The 22,840-nt window shown below is 40.2% G+C and overlaps 1 protein-coding gene across 2 annotated transcripts in view; it reads left to right on the top strand.

Moving 5' to 3' along the window:
* Positions 1-233: 233 nt before the first annotated feature.
* TMEM132C (transmembrane protein 132C) overlaps positions 234-22,840 on the top strand; it is a gene marked incomplete at both ends in the record, with an annotated part of 226,418 nt that continues 203,811 nt past the window's right edge. Inside the window, one exon of one of the 2 annotated variants that reach the window (XM_082491866.1) lies at positions 234-309. In XM_082491866.1, the coding sequence (XP_082347992.1) occupies positions 234-309 (76 nt within the window). Of the gene's footprint in view, positions 310-19,165; positions 19,200-22,840 lie in introns of those variants that run through there. The other variant, XM_082491867.1, reaches the window with a different exon arrangement.

Genomic DNA, 22,840 nt, shown 5'->3' with positions numbered 1-22,840 from the left:
GCGCTGCCCGCCGGCGGTAGGGCGGGGGTGCGGGGCTGAGGGGAAGGAGCGGAGCCGGCATGGGCAGCAGCCCACCGCGGGGCTGAGCGGCGGCTCCCGAGCGAAGTGTGCCTGTGAGGCTCGGCGATGGCGCGCCCGCAGCGGGCGGCGGGCGGGGAGAGCTAGCGGCCTCGGCGGAGCGCCTCCCCCCCACCCCCGGAGCCACGGCCGGGACGTGTCCCCGTCTCCCCGGCATGGCGGGGGCCGCCCGGGGCGGCGGGCCCCGGTGCCCGGCTGTCAGCCTGCTCTTCGGAGCCATGCTCTGCAGAGGTAAGCGGGGAGGCACTTGTCGCCGGGCGCTGGCGGGGCTGCGGGGGGAGCCGGCTGGGGCGCGCTCCTGGGGGCACCAGTTGATCGCGTACAGGCTGCGCTGGGCTGGTTTGCAGCTACTGGGGCAGCCACTGGAACTCCTTCCTAAGCAAGCGTCTTGTTTTCCACCGCAGCGGCGTGCGGACTAAATTACTCCTTCATCCTTCTTTTTCCTTTAAATCCTGCCTCCGTCTCTGTCCGCTGTTTTAAATTTCGCCTACCCCCCTCCCCCCTTTTTTTTCTCTCTTATTTATTTGAATGGTAGGAAACCTTGCAAGCTTGCATCTGACTAAAATCAGAAAGTTTCCTTTCTTTCTGCCTCAACGATGATGGTGTTTACAAATGCATCTTAATTATCGCGTTGTGTTAAAGGGATCCTCGCTGTGGGAGAGGGTGTCCCAGTCCCAGCTGGAAACGGAATATGGGGAGCGATGGAAGCTGTGAGAGGCAGCAGGAGTGCAATGACAGCGTTTAGGAATAGCGTCCTTTAAATTATACTGGAGTTGTGCAGTGGTAGCTCTAGAGAGTGGATAAAAGCTCTGTTACCTGGACTGGACAAGATGCTTGTTATCTTGATTAAAGGGACAGCTGAGGAACGGGTTTGTCTTAGCAGAGAGGTCATTTGAATGATCTGTTTTTTCTCATCGCTGAACTTTTGTGATCAGAGTGAGTCCCTTTGACAAAGGCAAATCTTCTCTAAAGTGATTCAGGAATGCGAATCGTCCATGATCCAAACGGGGATTTCTGTGCAGAATAGCGGGTGACTGCAATGTCTCAATACTTCTTGCTTTCTTGCTCAGGCCATGATAGTTGTGGATATTTTCGAAAAAACATATCCTTCTCCCCGTTGGGGGGGAACGGAAACTTGTTAAGCTCTCTGCAATTCCTGCTGTTGTTGCTATCCCTAGGAATAATAAAAAAATAATTTTGCCTTTTGTCCCATTGGTATTAGTGGTGCTGATTGTCTGACTTAAGAAGATTACTAATTACTCTTCACTGTTTAGTTTGGTCCAGTCCTGCCGACCTCTCTCCCAGGGTAGTTGATTGTAGAGGCAGCCGTGAGATATACAGAAGTATCTCAAGACTGAAGCAAAGGTGAAATCGGTAGCAATTCATGAAGGGACTTTGCCCACCCCGATCGGTAGGGAAAACAAAGTACTTGGCAGAAAATTGCATGGTCTCTTAATACCGGTCATTTTAATATAGTACATTAAAATTAATGGATATCCCAGTGACTCAACATGCTCTGAAAGTGCTGATGTGAAGAATCTAAAATGCAGGTTTCTGTTTTGATTGCTGCAGCTTGGAGGTGAGAATTGTATTAGCCTTGTGCTCACCTTCAGAGACTGCACAAGCTTAAGACTTGTAAAGAGGGTCTGGCATTTTTCTGGGGCAGCGTGTCTCTTCTGCCATGCAGCTTTGACAGTCACAAATCCATCTTCTCCAATAAGTGTTTGCATTAGACTTAATATATTGAGTTAGGCACCGACACATGGGCATTTTATATCTGAAAATATTTTTGTAAGAGAAATATGTAGGTTCTGCTTCTTAAGGGTAGGAGAAAGTGCTACAGTGAGAGGTTATAAACAACCCAACCTCGTTAAGCTTTTTCTCTCTGCTGGAACCCGGGTCAGTGTTAACTCAGCCATGCTTTAAAAAAAGTCAGTAGTGGTGCCACAGCTAGCCTCTGCTAGCAGCAGTTGCTGGGGGTTTCTGGGCCGTGCTCTTCGAGAAGAAAAGAGAAAATATTACTTTCCTTCAGGGAAGAAAAGCAGAGCTTCGGAGCAGGGAATTTGCCTCTCAGCATTGCTGGGCACAGTATGATTTAGAAAAGAGCCGGCTAATTAAACTTATTAAATAAGGTGTTTGTATGGTTTCCTTGTGAGGCCTTAACAAGCATTTCATTTTCACTCCCCTTGTGTATTTGCACTCTTTTTGTTGGCGTGTTAGGATAGTGATTGTTCTTGAGAGCTAAAGTCCAACTAAATGAAAGTCACTTTATAGCTCGCAAGTGAAAACGTTTGTAAATGTGCTGAGAAACTTACTATTATAGACAAGTTGTCATTTGCTATTTAAAGAGCTATATTTACTTCTCTGAACTCATTAGCATCTCCTATCAGGCCTGAATTTCTAAGAAAATTCTCCTGAAATGTTGCCTTAGGCTTCAGTGTGCCATTATGCTGTGGTTATTATCTGGCCAATAATGTTAATTCATTCAATCTCAAGAAAGAAGCTTGGCATTTAATTTAAGCCATGCCTCTAGTCAGACCAGGATGTATAAAAAGTCGGTGTGTAAAAAGTGTTTTTGCATTTAGGTACAAGCACATGTTTTACATACCATTTATTGGATGCCTGTTCCCTAGGTGGAGAGTATGTGTGTGAAATCATATTTACATAAGTAAAATCCCGAGTGTATATATATTCCTTTCAGGAAATGACCTCTTTTCAGCAAAGCACTAATGCATGTGCTTAAGCCTCTTTATAGCCAATAGGAGATATTCACGAGCTTGAAGTAAGATTATTATTTTTTTAAAATTGTTTTCCTGAATCAGAGCATATATGCAAATACATGTGTACAGACTTAACATTATTGTATAATGCATAGATAACTAGGAATACTCAGTTTCATATTAGCTGTGAACTAGAACAAGAATCATAAAAAACTGGAAATACAGAATCTAGTAAGTCTTAAAAAGGCGTTTAAGGATGCACAGCTAGAGGAATGATTCATTTGTACAAGTACATATGTGCAAGAAAGTATTGAAAATGAGCCAATGTTAAAGGTGCATGGAGTTAACCAGAATTTTAGGTACTTAAGTAGTATTTGAACACAGATGCAAGCACAGTTGTGCATCCATAGGTTGGTACAGCACCTGCTTTGGTTCTTTGCTTCTTTATACCACAGTCATGCAGTATGTCCTTGTTCTAGTTGCACTGATGTAGAAACTGATTGAAGCTCTTTATTTTGAATATTGTTTCATTCCGATTTTAAGTTGTTCAAGCAATGAGTTTTTTTTATATTTTATTTTGAAAGTTCAGTAGCATGGCATACCCTGTGTTATGGAAAACTTCCTAAATGTACTTTTTCTTAATTTCATTGCGTTAGTGCTAGCTAAGAATGCAGCAGGGTCTTGCATTATGTTAAATTATAACTGCATGGAGTTTTATAAGTGGCTAATCTCTCTTTTGGATATAACACTTTCAAAGTGGAGATAGTGCTATTAATATTCAAATTTATTTTGTTTTCATATTTGGTAATAGATCTTAAAGTTTATTAGACACCATACTTAGTTCCCCAATTCAAGAGTATTTTACTAGATTAAGTCTTTGTATGAAATGAAGTAATAAACAGTACACCATTATGTTTTCCTTAAATGGCTAAATATTAGTAAGTATTGACAAACTATATTCTGTGAGATGAAGGGGTGGGGGTTTTATTGAGAATTGGGATCTAGTTCTGTGTTTTTCTTTTTAAACTCTGCTGACAAAGCAGTCGTTCAGCACCACTGGAAAGGTGGCTTGTGAGGAATAGCTAGAAACTATGAATAATGGCAAATTTGCTAGAAGTGTTGGTGTACAAACTTCCCTGGATAGTTTTCAAGGTAGCGCCCCGCTGCAGTAAATCTCTCTGAGCTGTTGTTCACAAGTGTGGTTAGGGTCATGTCTGTTTAAGGCAGTTAGTCAAGAGACAAATAAGTGAATGAAAGCTTGAAATCTTCAGAGTATGATCACACCATTGAAGAGGTGTCAGAGATTTGTGCTGAATCACAATTTTCTTCAAGGCTTTCATAAACCTTTGATTTACGCATATGCTGCATGCAAGTTTGTGCTGCCACATTGAGGTTTTGGCTGTAGTTCACATCTGGCAGGCTCCACTAGATGTGTCCTAGCTATTTTGAGATAGACAAAAAGAATATTCTGATAAAAGGTGTAAAAGTAAAATGGCAACAAGTTGAAAGAACTTAAGTGTTTAAAGACAGTAATTAAAAATCATCTAATACGGATGTTAAAAAGCTAAACTGAGGATACAAGAGAAAGCAAACACATATTGTGGGTGACTGACAATAATACTTGTCCAACAGTTTGAAGGAGACGTTTGCTGTATACCAAGTAGATTTGATACCAAAGAGGAAAGTGGATTTAGTGAAAGCAAGGCTGTGTAGCAGGAATCAGACCTTGTCTCTGCTGTCAGGAATGAAGTACCACTGTCTTGCTGTTTTTCTCAGTCATTTCCTTCTTTCTCTCCGTGTTTTTCATCCACTGCGATTGTCATTTCATTGGTGGAAGACTTGATCCTGGTTTCGCCACTTTGTCCAGTGGGACCTTTTCATTTGCTTAATATCTAAACACTCCAGTGGTACAAATACAGGTAAAATTTTGTGATTTGATAAGATATTAAGGTGTTTGGCCGAAATTTGAGTGCTGTTGTCCTTCATAGTGATAAGCGATAACTTTCTGGCCAGAAAACTTGCTTTTGTCTAGTTCAGACTCTTGTCCTGACTTGCTCTTACAAGCCTGAGTCCTTTATATTTTATTCAGTCTTCCTTACAGACTTGGTACCCTAGCAAAACAGTTTCACAGTGTTCAGCTCTTCAAGCAGTTGTACTGTTTTGTGTTCTGTGGACTGGCTCAGGCTCTAGTGACAGATGTGACCCCTTTGAAACAGGGACGGACAAATGGTGCATTGAAAGTTCATAGCTTCTGCAGTCTCCTCACTTAGAGGTATCTGGTAAAAGCCTGCGGATGTATCTAGCTTTGGAAATAATTTCAGTCCAGTGGTGCCTGTGTCTGTTTTAGTTAGCACATGGAAATACTCTCTCTTTATCTATTTGTTCACATTTTTTTGGGTCAATACACAGCCTCAGGTCACCACTTTTCCTTTCAACTGTATCTAGTGAAATGACCCAGTGAGTTTTCTCTTCTATTTTCTCTGCTATTCTAAAGCATATTAATCTGTTGAGCTTGAATTCCATAAACAAAGTGTCATCCCCATCACTAAAATTACAGGCATCTCTGAGGCACTGGTCAATTAGGTGAACTTTTCTTTAGGGAAGTAAGCCTTGACTAAGTGGTTCTTTGCCACTACACTTAAGAAATGTGCTAATATCTTACTATTGCATCACTGACATCTTGGGTTGGTAACTTTGTGCTTGGAGACCACCTTTTCTGGCACTTCTTTTGCTTGAATAACAGATCATACTATTCATAGTTCCACTGTCATTATCAAAAGCTTTCTCTTACTGCTGTGCAGTTTTAACTGCTTGGCAGATGTAAACAACTAGACAAGTCTCCTTAAGTGGACACTTCTTTTATTATATACTGTAGTAAGAATTTAATATGACTTTGCCATTGGCTAGTGCTACAAGTGTCATACATAAGGTCAAACATCTTTTTTGTAACTGTTTCTTCTCACTGTTTTCTTCTACAATTGTTATAAAGTTTCTGTAATTTTGTAAAAGGACAGTGTGAAATATTTTTGTCTTAAATGCATTAATGTCTGTTGCTTCTGGAGTTTCTGTGTTTACTGCTTTTAGGTGTATATTCCTCTTTAAGATCAGGAAAGAGAAACCTGCTGCAAGGGGAGGCTGTAAGTGAATTGCCCTTTTCAATATGATGAAGCAAACGCTAAGCCCCAAAACAGTGGTTAGGAATTTGACATTTATAAGAAAACTTCGAAGTTAAATAAGAATGTAAAAGGTGGGAAGTTTGCTTAATTGTGAAGAAAAGACTTTGAAAAAAGTTTATGCCTTTGGATGGAAAAAAAGACTCTTAATGGTCTCCTAAGCACATGTAAAAGTCAGTTTCTCTGTGCGTGAAGAGGAAATCTTAAGTAAATAAAAGATAAGATGATACCCCATGATACTGATAAGAAGGTTGGTCCACTACATTCTGCTTGTCAACTGCAGCTTGCGATCACATGTTGAAATACATCCACCGGTACATCTAATGTTGTATTATGTAGGTAATTGCTGTATTTTTCTGCTTGATGAAATTTTTCAACTGAGCAGTTATTCATTTGAAAATATTTTTGAAACCGATATAATTTACAAAACAATTTACTTCTAAAATTGTGCTTGCATCTAAAATTTACTTAAATAGTTTAGTATTTTTTGTGAAGTTAACTATTTCACATAATTATCATTTTGACTTCTAGTAAATCTATTCAAATACAAACTGATAATAGCATAGATACTCTATAGAGCACATTTTTCTATAGAGTATTTTTCTATAATATAGTTTTGATATTACAAAATTGAATCAGCTCCTTGGAACTGCTATGAAAGGGTTTGTCATTACAAATGAGTTCTGAAAAGCATTTTAACTTTATGTAACAACTTAATTTTTCTTCTTCTCATTGAGAATGAAAATAAACTTCAAAATGTTCGTTTCTCTCTTTGTGAAATTCCATTTTCAACCAGTTGTATTGCCTGAGGCTGCAGTTCCTCACCAGCTTGAGTCAATGTAAATTGATGCTGCCAGGTTTCTGCCCTCTCCCAAACTGAGCAGTCCTCTTTGTGCCAACTGTGGCATGCCTCTAATTCCTCTGTAAGCTGCTTCAGGGAGATAAAGCACATAAAATACTTTTTTTTTTTTTTTTCTTTAATAAAGGATAAGTTTGTATCACCTTGGGATCAATTTACTGCTTGTATAAGCAAAAAAGAGGATGGGCCCAGTGGGGGAGGGACAGCTGAAACAAGTATGGTACTGCAGCCTAGCACTTGCAGTGGTATGGCTTTAATTTGTTTGTGGGACACTATAGTAAAAAAAAAAAAGAAAAAGAGATTGTTATGGGAGTTGCTTACAGTATATATCCAATGTAGGATATTAAACACTGAGAGGTTATAGAACATGAGAGGCACTTGGTAAATGACTCAGCTTTGATTTTTGTATTGGGTGTTTTTTGTCATTTTGAACAAATAAAAGTGAGGCTTACATTAATTAACGTATTGCCACTTCCTCATGCAGGTAGAATGCCTGTTTGATGATTAAGATAAAACTATTTTCCTGAACTCAGGCCAAACCAAATACCTACCATCACCACCCCAGCAACATTAAAAAAAAAAAAAGCCTAACCCCCAACATTTTTTGCACTGTTATTACAAACAGGACTGGTAGCACTGCTGCTTATTAGAAATGCCATTAAAAGAGTTTGGGTTTAGTTTCTTATAAATTCCCCAACCATTAACTGTTTCAGCTAAAATATTCCATGCCTGGCATCTGCCTCAGATTGAACACATTTTTTTTTTTTTTTCTAAAGCTTCAGCCAAGAGTTCAGTGGTTTACAAGAACAGAGCTAGTGGAGGTGTGTGGGGGAACTGGATTTTCCTTTGTTTAAAAATAGTTGCTGACCTCTTCTTTGAGAAGCACTGATACCCTGATGAAAATTGCCAGGAGGAGACTTGTGAGATTGCTGAGAAAACAGTCCAGGGTTGATTTGATGGGATGTCAAGTTAGTAACATTTGAAAGAATAAATTTGCTTATGACAAGGAAAGACTAGATGCGTCCTTACAGCTAAATCCTATGAAAGCTGCTACGCTCTGGGCATATGCCACGTCAGGGTGAGCTCTACTTTCCTTGCAATTACAGATCTTCACTGCAGAAGTCTGACCTGGACAAAGCATAGAAGTTGTGAGCAGGGACAGTGTCCATGCTTGTGCTCTCTATGCTCCATCCCCTTCCCTAGTTGCAGGGGAGATTTCAGGAAGAGGAAATTGCCTAATTGGAATAAAGAAAGGACAAAGCTGGAGCTTAAGCTGGAGACTGAAATGGGCAAAGGGAGAATGGCGCAATAAAGTGAGGTCTGAACATTGGCAAGGATAAAAATCAGTTTGGGGACAAGTGGGAGGGAGAGTCAGGATTTCTGGGTAAGGAGGAAGAAGACTAATTGGGGGGAAGAGTGACTATGAAAGGTGGTATGGAGGAAAAAGTGTGGATGAGGGTTTGCAAAAAGACAAGAACCTTGGAAGAGAAACAGTGAGGAAAGCTCAAGGTTGTGTGAGGGAACGTCTCATGAAGCTGGTGTTGGAACTAGAGTCACAAACTGAGCAGAAATATATTGGGGAGCATATACAGGTTTCGGTCGTGTGTTGATGGAACAAAGGATTCAGGCTTGAACAAAATGGGTATAGAAGTACATAACTGCTAGAGTATTTTTTTTAAATTTAATTTTATTAATTATTTTAATTCTTTTTGTTTGCAGCTGAATTATTCTGTCAATCATTGTGCAATGCCGTTAGACTTGTGTTGAAGCAGTGAAACCCAACTGAGCAGTGGCCTGTATTTACTGGGCTGTTATAGCATGTTTGTTACATACTCATCTGCAGCATTTGCTCGGTTGGTGGTGTGTACGTGCTGGTGGAGAAAGTAATTACACCTTATCTATTGTTATTCTTTTAAGCATGATTCATTTTTGCACGACTTGATGTGGTGTTTTTTTTCTTTTTGTCGTGGTTTGGCCTCAGCCAGCAACAGAGAACCACGCAGCCGCTCGCACGACTCCCACAGCCGTGGGAAAAATCAGCAAAAAAAGGGCAAAACTCGTGGGTTGAAATATTATAATTTAGCAGAACAGACAAAGGGAAAAAGAAAGAAAGAAAAACAATAACACCGGTAAAGGAATACAAGAACGCGATTACAGTACCGCCGCGAAGCGCACCGACCGGACCCGCACCGCCGTGACCCGCCCCCGAGTGGCGACTGACTCCCCCGACCCGGCTAGCTCCTTTTATAGCGGGCATGGGTCACGTGGTATGGAATACGTGCCTCCCCTGCCGGCTCCTTGGAAATTAACCCCATCCTTGCCGGAACCAGGACATTATCCACCCCTTATTCCATACCATCTATGTCATGCCCAGATCTTTCAGTTCCCATAGTCTATGAGCCATCCCTTAAAAATGTCCATTAAGCTCACGTAGTCCATGACGGTAGGCTCCAGCAGTGAGAACAGTCTCTCAGGGCACATAAGATGATGTGTAGTGCTGAACTGGTGGGTGCTGTATTTGAAGCTCGTTACTGGGGAATGCAATACAGTCCATGCCCACGGTCCACAGGTTGAAGATGTCGATCTCAAGGAAAATTGCTGGGCGCCAGATACTAAGATCAGTTCTTATTACATCATAAAATTATTCACTGGCTATTCTCACCCAAAATCAAATCCCCATAAGGTACACATCGGACCTCCCCATCCTCTCGCATCACCCACCAAGTGCACCCGGGTCCTTGTGCAAAAGCAATCCCACGGATGGGTTTGCCTTTGCCTGAGGCAGGGCTAACCCAGACTGTCTTTCCTAACATATTCTTCATATGCACTACAGGGACTTTATCCCCTTCTACTGTACGTGGAAGTTTTGATTGGGCAGGGCCAGCTCGATTGGCAGATCCCCTAGTGTTAACTAACCAGGTGGCTTTTGCTAAATGAGTATCCCAATGTTTGAAGGTCCCACCCCCCATGGCTCTCAGGGTAGTCTTTAGCAGTCCATTATATCGTTCTATCTTACCCGAGGCTGGTGCGTGATAAGGAATATGATATACCCACTCAATGCCATGCTCTTTGGCCCAGGTGTCTATGAGGCTGTTTCGGAAGTGAGTCCCGTTGTCCGACTCAATTCTTTCTGGGGTGCCATGTCGCCATAGGATTTGCTTTTCAAGGCCCAGGATAGTGTTACGGGCGGTGGCATGGGGCACAGGGTATGTTTCCAGCCATCCAGTGGTTGCTTCCACCATTGTGAGCACGTGGCGCTTGCCTTGGCGAGTTTGTGGGAGTGTGATATAATCAATCTGCCAGGCCTCCCCATATTTATATTTTAGCCATCGTCCTCCGTACCAAAGAGGCTTTAACCGCTTGGCTTGCTTAATGGCAGCACACGTTTCACATTCGTGGATAACCTGTGCAATGGTGTCCATGGTCAAGTCCACCCCTCGGTCACGAGCCCATCTATATGTTGCATCTCTTCCTTGATGGCCTGAGGCATCGTGGGCCCACCGAGCTATGAATAGTTCACCCTTACGTTGCCAGTCCAGATCCACCTCAGCCACTTCAATTTTAGCAGCCTGATCTACCTGCTGGTTGTTTTGATGTTCCTCAGTGGCCCGATTCTTGGGGATGTGGGCATCTACATGACGTACTTTCACAACCAGATTCTCAATCCGGGCAGCTATTTCTTGCCACAGTTCAGCAGCCCAGATGGGCTTACCTCTGCGCTGCCAGTTGTTCTGCTTCCACTGCTGTAACCACCCCCACAGAGCATTTGCCACCATCCATGAATCAGTATAGAGGTAAAGTACCGGCCATTTCTCTCGCTCAGCAATGTCCAAAGCCAGCTGGATGGCTTTTACCTCTGCAAACTGACTCGACTCACCTTGTCCTTCGGTGGCTTCTGCAACTCGTCGTGTCGGACTCCACACAGCAGCCTTCCACTTTCGATGCTTTCCCACAATTCGGCAGGACCCATCAGTGAACAGGGCATGTTTCTTCTCATTTTCTGGCAGTTCATTATACGGTGGGGCCTCTTCTGCACGCGTCACCTCTTCCTCTGGTGATATTCCGAAATCTTTGCCTTCTGGCCAGTCCATGATCACTTCCAGTATGCCTGGACGACTGGGGTTTCCCATTCGAGTTCGCTGGGTGATCAGTGCAATCCACTTACTCCACGTAGCATCAGTTGCATGATGTGTGGCAGGGACCCTTTCTTTGAACATCCAGCCCAGCACTGGCAGTCGAGGTGCTAAGAGGAGCTGTGCTTCAGTGCCAACCACCTCCGAAGCAGCTCGAACCCCCTCGTATGCTGCCAATATCTCCTTTTCTGTTGGGGTATAGCGGGCTTCGGATCCTCTGTATCCCCGACTCCAGAACCCCAGGGGTCGACCTCGAGTCTCCCCTGGTGCTTTTTGCCAGAGGCTCCAGGTAGGGCCATTCTCCCCGGCTGCAGTGTAGAGCACATTTTTAACGTCTTGTCCTGCCCTGACTGGCCCCAGCGCTACTGCATGAACTATTTCCTGCTTAATTTGTTCGAAAGCTTGTCGTTGCTCAGGACCCCACTTAAAATCATTCTTTTTCCGCGTCACTTGATATAGAGGGCTCACAATCAGACTGTAATTTGGAATATGCATCCTCCAAAAACCCACAACACCTAAGAAAGCTTGTGTTTCCTTTTTACTAGTCGGTGGGGACATAGCTGCTATTTTGTTGATCACATCCATTGGGATCTGACGGCGTCCATCTTGCCACTTTATTCCTAAAAATTGGATCTCCTGTGCAGGTCCCTTAACCTTACTTCGTTTTATGGCAAAGCCAGCTTTCAGAAGGATTTGAACTATTTTATTCCCTTTCTCAAGAGGTGTTACACCTGGCCCAAAGGAGAAAAAGGAGGCAAAAGAGCTGGGGAAAGTATCTCCCCCTGTTTCTCCCATAGATTGGGTGTGATTATTGATAACTTCTGAGAGACGGTAACCAAGGTATGGACAGGACAGCAATACTACATAGAAACCCCAACAAAGCCACTTGAATAGTGATGTTACCATATCATAAGCTGATATTGCACAGGACAGCAAAATTATAGTCCTGATCCCTCTCCCTGAGATAACAAACAGCATCACAGGGAGTACATACAGCATATAAGAATTTACATAACACAGCCATGTAAACAAACGAAGCAACATTGTAACCGGCAACTATTTAACTAATAGGAGAAATACATATAAGAAATCCGTTTTAACAAGCTCTGGTCAGATCTGTTGTTATTACAACCCTTCGAGCCCCACGTTGGGCGCCAAAAAGGACTGTCGTGGTTTGGCCTCAGCCAGCAACAGAGAACCACGCAGCCGCTCGCACGACTCCCACAGCCGTGGGAAAAATCAGCAAAAAAAGGGCAAAACTCGTGGGTTGAAATATTATAATTTAGCAGAACAGACAAAGGGAAAAAGAAAGAAAGAAAAACAATAACACCGGTAAAGGAATACAAGAACGCGATTACAGTACCGCCGCGAAGCGCACCGACCGGACCCGCACCGCCGTGACCCACCCCCGAGTGGCGACTGACTCCCCCGACCCGGCTAGCTCCTTTTATAGCGGGCATGGGTCACGTGGTATGGAATACGTGCCTCCCCTGCCGGCTCCTTGGAAATTAACCCCATCCTTGCCGGAACCAGGACACTTTTTAATTTCATATCTTTGTAGAAAGAGCCAGAATACTTGTTTCTGCTCTGTAGAATCAAATGACCTATCACTCTGCTGGCATGAAATAAAGACTAGCAAATACAATAAATAACTACTGTGGAGAAGGTGATATAGTGTTGACTACTCAGTAATTGTTAATTTTCGCTGATCGGAACATCAGGGAAGAGGGAGATTGAATTTGGCTACTCCTTAGTGAGGATGGATACCTGCTAGTATTAGCCTGGAAACTTATGAGGGTTTCAGTTTTGCAGCAGATTTATATAAAAACTTGTAGAGGAACCATTTGTATTACACTCTTATCAATCTTCCCAGTAACTTTAAGTTGTCATTCCTCACATTTCCACATTTCTAATAATGAATTTAATTTACGATTTCTTTCTTACTGCTTTGCTTTTCTGGTGGGTACTCTGAAACTTGATGTGTTTCACAGCTCCAGTGAACAGTATTGAGCTGTTCAGATGGAAAAGATGCTTTTCTGTGTGTGTAGCTGTAATTTGGGATTTGGACTTGAGTTGTACAGAGTATGGGTAGCACAACTAGAAGAGGCTCTATGTTTTCTGGAGACTGCGTCTGTGCTATAGAATGCTTGTTCAGTGAATTTCTGTGACATGCTTTGGCATTAATAGCCAAAGGGAACTGCACAGGCCTAACTTAAGTGTAAAGCTAAAGAGCTTTGAAGAGCTGATATGACATTACCTGAATTTGTGGCTATTCTTGAATAGATCTCTTGTGTCTATCTTGGTATATTTTTATTGTATGTTTTAAAATCTTAGTCTTTTAGATGGCAAAGCTTACTATTTAAAAAATAATAAATTATGTTTTATTTGGCAGACTGACTAATCATTATATTTTCCATCTTTTATAGGTGTTCAAAAAGAGTCTTTTATGAGAGATGTTGTTGAGCTCATACTGTTTAAAATGCCTTTGTGCTTCTGTTGTTCATAATCTTCCCATTGACGATTTCAGAAGGAAATGTATTAAAAGAATACAGAAATAGAGAATTCTCTTCCCATACATTTATATAGCATGCCCTTTTGTCATTCCATCTCATCAAGAAAAGGGATTTTAATTTTTTTTTAATGCAAAGAGCAAGAAATTGTAAGTAGGGTTCCCTTTTTTCTTTAATTCTGTCTCCAGTTGTATGTGCAAATGTCAGTGCTTAGGTAACCTCTCAGATTTAATTTTTTCATCTGTAAAATGGGAATGACTATAGCACTTGATTACCTTTTTGTTATCATAATGTGGATAGAAAAAATATTTTCTTCTTTGGGGTAAAATTGCAAGTTCTTTTTACAGCAATATCTGCAACTGATTAGATAATAATGTGAATTATTACTGTTTCATTTTTACCCGGAGAAAAAACCACTCTAATACAAGATCAATATTGCATGATGGTACTCAGCAATTCACTGGAGGTGCACATTAGTCATATTTTCATATTGATTCCATAAGATAATGTGTTTTGCTTTGGAATGTCAGCAAAATAGTAGAAGGAATTTTTCCGATTGTATGTGACATGATGGAATTAGTATATTCTCTTTTTTCCTTTGGAGTGTCAAAAGCAGTCTGGAGATGAAAGGAAGGTGCTGACTGGTCTTGAAAGACAAATGCTGGTCTGGAAACACCTATAGTGCAATGTCCATCTGGAAGGTCTTGCTTTATTACATTATACAGTATTCAAAGAACCATAGATTCATGGTGTTGCCTTGGCTATTTCACGGATTAAAGTTGAATATCACTATATTTCAGGCTCAAAGCTTCAGGCTTCCATTGAACTTTAGTCTTGGTTCTGAAAATTCATTTAGAATTAAATTAGCTGTAGTGATGAAACTGTGGCACTTTAAATAGGAATCATCAGATGACATTTAAATACGATCATGTAGTGCAGTAATGTCAGAACTGGTTTGAGGTAAAAATCATGCCTTTAGGCAATACTGTTCAGGAAAGTCACAAAATGCAAATAGTTTATTTGAAGAGTACTTATATTGATTTGTTTTCGTTTTATTTGGGGTGAGGAAAAGGATCCGCTTTTGTCAGCGGCAAATCAGCACAGGTGTGTAAAGTTGGAGTTGAATCTACGGTTCTGAGTGCCTATAAAATTTAGGGTCCTGATCTAGACCCTGAAATGGATCTCTCAATTTTGTATATTGAATCAAACTAACAGTGGTCCAAAACCACTTAAACTTTAGGAATGTTCTGACTTTTTTTTGTACTTTGTGGCTCTTGCACCTACTCTCTTCATTTATCATTTAATAAGAGTATGTTGAATTGAAGCCTTGGGTTGCCGGTGCTTATTAGTTTCTCTTGACTTTTTGTGGTTCCTTATTTTATGACTGTGGACTTTTCTGAAATTAAAGGTTAGATTTTAGTGTTAGAACTTGTACATGAATAACTGCCAAGACACTGGCATAAGCTCTTAGCTGATCAGGTTCTTTTGTAATGAAGCAAATTCTGCTCTGTGTGCACTCTGTCGTGCCCTCTGTATTGCAAGTGAAATCCTGGTTCTACTTATTTCAGTAGGAGTCTTGCCATTCATTGAGATTTCAACCCACATATATATTGCTTTGTATAGATCTCTAACAACTCATGGTTGCTTGGTAAAGTGTCTTCAGTCTACCTCATTTTACCATGCAATTTCCCTTCCTATGAAAGGAAACAGATTTGATGAAGACAACGTTCACAGGCAAAATAGTTTTGCCTGAATTCTTCTTTTACAGCTTTTATGTATTCCTTTGCTGGAAGAGGGGAGCTACTTCAGGATGCCAGATATAATTTGGCACTGTTAGACCCTGTCAGAGTTGAAATGATTTTGGAAATCTCTCTCTTTTCTTCTGGTAATTAGACTATGTATGTAAGTGATAGGTGCAGTTCAAATAGTTCTATTTCATCATCCTTCATCGGAGGGTGCTTAAAACAATCTGAGTCCATTTGTTCAAATAATTTTAAGTACACTTAATACAGATTATTTGGCTGTTACTAACAGAGGTGTTTTAAATATATTTATCCTTGGTTACTTATTTCTGTGGGGGTGAAAACTAACAATAATATATAACCAGAATTTTCAGTTATTCTGCTCTGTATCTTGCTGTAGCCCTGCACAGAATTTCCGGAGTCAGAGAAGCTTAGGTGTTTAGGTCAAAGTTTTGTCAGCATAGCAGTTGTGGCATCTATGGCTTTATCAAATAATAGTGTAGTGCTTTCTGTCCTCATCTAATGCTGAGTACTGCTGAATGTTAGTATTCTTTCCACCTGATATAGATGAGCAATATGAAAGGGCAGTATTTTCATTAGTAGACTATAGAGTTTGGATGTTTTAGTTCTTACTGGTGGTTGGGGCTTAAAACGCACTTGATTTTGCAGTGTCATGTCATCGCTCCAGTTATTGTTACTGGTGATCTAGTTAATGGTCCTTGGTGTTCAGGAGGGAGGTTCATCTGACTGAATGTAGATATCTGCTTTAGAGTGGGGTGATTTGCTCTCTGGGTTTCAGCTGAAAGTGTTGCCTGCATCTTTGACTGTGGTGGGAACAACAACTTATCTATATATAGATGTTGATATTATAGCATTGTAAATACAGGTGAAATTAATTCAACCCACATAGACTTACTTTTGAAAGAGTACATGGGCCTGTAGCTTCTGTGAAGTGGTCAGCACTTTTTGGAAATCCATCCCCATTTGCAGAGATTCAAACTCTTAAGTTATATGAGTTAAGATCCTAAATTACTCTATGTTCCTATAATCACAGAAGAGTAAGAAATGCTTCCAGAGGGTGATTCAGATTGATTTAATGTTTTGACTCCAAAAGGGCCTTTATTCTTCCATCGTCAAAGTCTCGGACAAGTAAAGTCCATGTTTAGATGACTCAGTTATGTAGGATGAACCTGGACTATGTGATTGAAGTTGCATAAACACAACAGAAAATTCCCCAAACTTGGAAAATAATTAAACATACAAGTTAGTATTTCTGTGCATTGAATGTTAAAGGATGTAGCTGGAAAGCTCCCTTTTCTGGTACCTGTGCCATCTCTTGTGGATTTGGTTATCCAAAGCTGTAACTCTAATATATACGTCATCCAGCCTTCTGCCTTCTTAGAAAGTGAGTTGTGGGTAGCCAGCCTATGATTTTGTTAATTTCTAATCATCTTTGAAGAAATATACTTGGGTGTATATTGAAATTTAAATTCTGTACTAACATGGCACAAAAGTAAATAGTACTCTACATAAATACAGGGTGACTGTGACCCTCTCCATACCTTGTAACTTTGAATTTGTTTCACCACAGTTCAGACTTTAGCTCCTCTTAACTGAAAATGAAATCAAACAGTGTGAGCTTTTGGGAAACTGTTTTGAAGAAACAGAAAATCCAAACCACATGGTATACTCACAATGTGAAGACTTAGTGAAGAAATCTTTCTTCATTGGAAAAATGAGCTCTAGTGAGTTTACTCAGCAACATTTCAAAGCAGTTTGAGATGAAAGGTCTATGGTCTAATTCATTGCATATGTGATATTTCCTACTGGATCAATGTTATGCAGTAAAATTGGGTTGGGTGGGGGTTTTTTGTTTGACTTGGTAGTTTAAAAATGAGTTTAATCACAATTTTCTATCTAAAAAGTGGCAGATATCTGTATATCAGAAAATCACATCTAGATTAACTGTTAAACTTTTCAGTATAATACCCTTTTAAAATGTAACTCAAGCTGTAAAAGTTTTAGCTGAAGCTTTCCATGCTGCATATTTTCTGGCTGCTTTGGGAAAGTTTCTGTGAAGTGGTTCAGTTGTTTCTGAGAACAAAGCCAGCTAGAAATCCTGAGTTCTAGCCAGTTAGAATAATTTCTTTGAGCAGAGCTAGTTGGGTTAAATCCTGCGATTTGCAGTGTTAAAGGCAAAGATAGATGGTGTTTTCCTTAATCTCTCTTTCTGAAGTGATGATGATGTATGAATGCTAGCATTTATCTTTACTAAGTAAGATTCATGACTGCAGATAACTCTTGCAAACATGTCTCTGCATTAAAAAAGGCACATAAAGAGGATAAAAATATTTTTGAAGCTGTGTATAGCTTTTGGTCTAACTCCATGAAAAATCTATTCAAAGCTGCCAGACTTCTAAGTCTGAAAATTTGGTTTAGTCTATTCTTAATGCAGAATTGAGAGGATGGTAGCAGCATTATTCTGAGCATCTTTTCTTTGTGGAGCACACTGCATCTCAGACACCAGAGCTGCATGCGGATTTTCTCGGGTATGTTCCTCTTTAACTGTCATAAGCCATCATGGGCCCAGTTTCTGGAGCAAAAGCTGTGGAGTCAGAGGCTCTTGCATGATCTCAGGATGCCTCGTCCTTCCTCTATTCTCTTTCATGCAGAAAAGGAGGAGGAAGCAATCTCGGGGCATGACAAGGGTTAAGGAACAGGTGGTTATCTACAGGACTGCTGTCTCATTTCGTACACAGGATGGATAGCTTCCTGGGAAAACATCCCAGTTTTTGTGCTGAAGGAGGTTATTGTCTGTGGACTTCTGCTTCATTTGTTACAGAAGCTGGAAGGTGTGTAGATGTGACAGGCTCAGCATGGGTTTAACTTCTGAACCTATACAGAGAGGAACTTTGGCATTTTTGAGTACAACCAGCCTCTGTGGCTGCCACTATTTTTCGTACTCGGTGTTGGTGACAGCATCCTAGAACATATTTTTAATAGCCCTTCAAAGACCACAAGATTGTCCTCATGAGCCAAATGCAAACTACAGACGGAAGTTAGGCAGGGGATATCTGGTTCTAAGCATCTTAGATTACCTCTTAAACTTCCCTCGGCATTCAGGACTCCATTTTCTGAATCCCTCCTTTATCTTTACTTGCTATAGCGAGATATGCTGGATAAGTCTGCAGGTTAACTTGTATCTTATGGAAGGAGCAAAGATTGTAGAAAGATAAAAAGGAGTTTAGTAACACTCTAGGGAATTATATTCTATTCTTGTTGCTGCCACAGAGTTAGTGCTATGCTTGGGAAAAGAAAAAAAAAAAAAAGCAGTTTTTTGTTAGGCTTTTGTATTTTTTTATAACTTTCCCTAACATAAGCAAGAGATTTGCCCTGCCCAGAACTTACACTAATATCGTATTCTTCAGAAAATCAGGCCACAGGTTTTCTAAATCGGGCATCTTTATTAGCAGATGCTTCTGAGAGCATGGTTACTAATTTTGTTGTGCTGCAGTTCACCCTTTTAAAATTATAGAAAATTCTATTCCAGCAAAGTGTTGTGTAAGTAAATGTATTAAAATTTCTGAAGTGTTCTGTATAGTACGATAATAAGCTGCATAAAAAGTTTATCAGAATTTTAATAATTCAGTGCAACACTTAAATGTTGTGTCTTGAATTAACACATAGGGTTATACATAATGATAAAGAAATGGTGAGCAGCTGTCCATTCTGTCAGCCTTAGGCAGAAGTTCTCTGGAAGAAATAATATGTCATTAAAGTCTGTATCTTAATGCATGCGTATGTGGGGATGAATTAAGTTTAAGTCTGGATTTCCGTATTACTTTTTTTAGTACTTTCCTTGGCAAACTTAACATTCTTTTTTTGTGAAGGAACCTTCTGGCTCATTCAAGGCTATTCCTGCTGCTTTTAATATCCTTTGAGATTGATTCATGAAGTGCCAACATCTTGAGCTGTGGAAAAAGAGTAAGAATCCTTAAGAAACCCTGGATACATGGGAATAGATTTGAACTCGGACTCTTTCTGTGCCCCTTTGATCAGAAAGAGACATCTTGTGATTCAAAGAACCTTTACTGTTAATTAAGACCATTAATTCAGTCATTTCCATTTTGATTAAAAACTGATAGCATTAGCAAAGTGTACAAAGACAGCATCTGGATCAGGTTTATTGGAATGATAGGAAACTAAAAGAGGTTTCTCAGGTAACTTTTGAGCAAGTCTGTATGTGATAACTACTTATAGAAAAAATTTTCTGTGGGTGGATGAACTAAAGAACATTTTTATTAGTGACATCGAAGTGATTAATGTCCCAGTTTAAGTCAATGTGTGTTTCCATTTTGCTAGCTGACAGTTCATCACAGGTGAATGAAGTTGTGAGGGAACAAAAGAAAATGGAAGTGAAGAGTTCAGTGGAAGGATGTTGGAATACCTGGCCCATCTGTAGGGGATGGTGGTGGACCTACAATGCAGCCAGCTTGGAGCAGTGCATATTTTGAAAATTTACGAACCATAGAGGTCATGGGAAGAACCACCTGTGGCTTTTTGGCTTCTTTTCATTAGGTCTTTGAACAGAGTGTAGGGAAAAAAAGAAAATCAAAGTGATTTTTTTCCCTATAAACTATTCAAGTGGCCACATTTATGACTTGCTGTATGTGCTTTGATTTGTTTCAGAAGTATCTCTGATTTAGGAACACTTTAATAAGATGGCTCTCAGTAGCTCTCAGGTGAGCTAGAGCAGCAGAAATTGTATGCAAATAACATAAAATCTCATTTGTCTCTTACCTGTGTAACTTTACTGACCTGCAAGAAAAGTCATAATCACTTCTCATGGGTGTAGCCTGAGAAGCTAGGATTGACTGGAATTGGACCCTATGGCAACACAGATGTCAAAGCTGCTGCTCAAAGCTTGATCTTGCCGAGAGCAGTGATCTTGGTATTGGACTTGCAGCTAATACAGTGCAGTGGTTGGGACTTACTAACAAAGTTCAGTTAATGCTGCTGCTGTGTAATACAGGTCAGTTAGTGGATTCTTTCCAACTAATTGTAGTTACTAACTGAGGTACGTTATTTAGGAGCTACCTTATTTTAGAAGAGGAGGACAAAGTTCTATGCCTGAAAGACAACAATGGATAGTGATTGAGGCCATCTGGGATCTGACTTCTGACTGCTTTTGGAAGCATCTTTGTTTCTTCCTTGATTATAGGATGTGCTGAAGGAGAACCTAAGTTAAATCCATAGATTTAATGGAATTAATCTGTGCAGGTGTTTATAATTTCCTGCTTTATTGGATTCCATTGTGTCACACTGCATGCAGAAGAAATATTTTTTTCCCCACCAGATTCAAATGCTGTAGAATCCCCTAAAAGTTCTTTGCAGCTGTCAGGGAATGAGGGTTCCACACTTTGCAGAAAAGGCTGAGCATGTTCAAGGTAAAGAAAGGTACTGACCTGTGTGATTGATAAGAATACTACAAGAATTTCTCCCAGTTTTTAATCTGATACATTTTTTTTTAGGTCTGCATTTAAACTTTTTTCTAGGCTCCTACAAAGAAATTAGTCAGACTTCCTTTAAGATCTTTGTAAATATTCCTACTACTTAATATCTTGAGTGGAGTAGGGAGAATCTATTTACAAATTTTTTTGAATGTAGTGGTTAATGTTTTGAGAATGGCTTTGTCTGGTGTATGAAGAAGTTCCTTACAGTCAGCTTGGAAAAGAAAACTTTATTCTTTACATGTCAAAGTGGTAATTTCCTTCACCAGATAGCAGAAATAGAGTAATAAGACACTCCATTATTTACTTCAGGTTTTCTTCCAAAAGAGAGGGAAATACGAAGTGTTTAGAAAGAAAAACAGAACTGTGGGGGTTTTTTTGTTTGTTTGTTTGTTTGTGGTTTTGGTTTTTTTTAGACTTGAAGTCTAGTCAATGGGTATAGGGTTCCTGGATACTTCCTAGAGTGACTGTCAGTGCCTTGCATGACTATATTTTCATCTGTTTACTTACACATCATCAGCAAACTACAGTGCAGGAGATTCCTTAGCTGATAAATCAGGCTTTTATCCTCCTGTCTTTCTTGCGAGAGGACTTACTTGAAGAAAAAAAAATATTTTATAGGCTCTCTTGTTTTCACTGTGTGAATACAGACCAGTTATTTGTAGTTCCGATGGCTTGTTTCTGGAATCTGTTTTAGTTTCCTCAGGAAACTTATCTTATTCTCTCACTTCTGTTTTCCATCTTAAATGTCATCTGTTAAAAAAAAAAAAAAATCTAAGGAAATGGTGGTGTTCAAATAATTGTAACTGAGAACAGAAATCTTTGATTTGGATAGCACAGCAGTGCAGTCTGTGTTTCAGAAGCACAAGCTTTCCTTTAATAAGCAGAAGTGACCTGGAGGGTTTCTCATAAGTTCAGTGAGTGGTGTGATAGCACAGAGATTGGATGCATCATGGTGTGTTATAAAACCCAGACTGAAATCCAGAATTTTAATGCAGACAGTGAACCCAGAAGCTCTGCTTCATTCAAGTCTGGAAGATGATCTGCAAAGCACATGGGACTCTGTCTGCTGTGTACATAGAACAGCTCAGTGTATCACCAAAACAACATCAGGCAGCTTAATTTGCTGCTATTCCTATTCAGACAGGCTGGCCACATCCAAATTATGAGTAGATACATCTGCAGACATGCTGTGTTTCTTATCAATCCCTAGAACCGTTTTCAAGAGCTATGTAGATACAGCCAGTGAGCTCTCTGTTAGGTATGAAGGTTAAGTCCACCAGTTCCATTGCATGGGCACCAGGTGCAGATTTGGATTCTGGCCAGATTGTCCTTGACAGGACAAAGTTTATTGGCTCTTGTTTTATACTTTGCTTGTTTTTTAAATGTCGCCATTACGTTGGCCAAGTTCCCATAGTAAATTATTTTTATGTACCTAATTCATTCTGAATGAAACAGACGACTCCATTAAGGACTCTGCACTAAAAACTGTAGCTCATTATGTGTTCTTGTGGCGTATGACATCAGTAGAATGCCACAAGTTAATTACATTCTTAATTACAGCTTTGTATTGAATTAGGGACCTATTATACATAGAATAATTGAAAACCTGCTGAGATCACGTCTGGTAACATCTAATTGTATCCCATGATTTTTTTTCCCCCCTAAACGTTAAATAAAAACTGGTATTTCATTTAGCATGGTTTTAATTAATTGACATGAGAAATGTAATTAGAGCTGAGGCAACGGACCAACTGTCTTAAAACAATCACTCAGAAATTAATCACATTTTGGGGAGCAATTAACAGTTTCCAGAGCAGGGGCTATTCTGCTGCATTTCTGGAAGAACCTTGAGCAGGCACAATTGGAGAAAGGACTTGCTGCTCTTAGAAGAGAAGAAAGATTCGAATGTTCGGAGACATTCAGAGTGCTCTTTCAACCTAAGGAAACTTGATATCTTTGCAGCTTCAGGCATCAGAAACCTAAGAATAACACAGGAAGAGAATTGAGATCTATTGATTTTCCCAAGTATTGAGAAGGTGACAGAGCATTAGCTGTATTGTACGAGGAGTGGAGGAGGTTACTGGTGGCGTGAAGTGCTGAGAAGTTATTTCC

The sequence above is a fragment of the Vanellus vanellus genome (genome assembly GCF_965231255.1).
Source record: "Vanellus vanellus genome assembly, chromosome: 16".
NCBI lineage: Eukaryota > Metazoa > Chordata > Aves > Charadriiformes > Charadriidae > Vanellus > Vanellus vanellus.
Note: the sequence above shows the minus strand (reverse complement) of the source record. Positions and strands in the feature narration are given on the sequence as shown.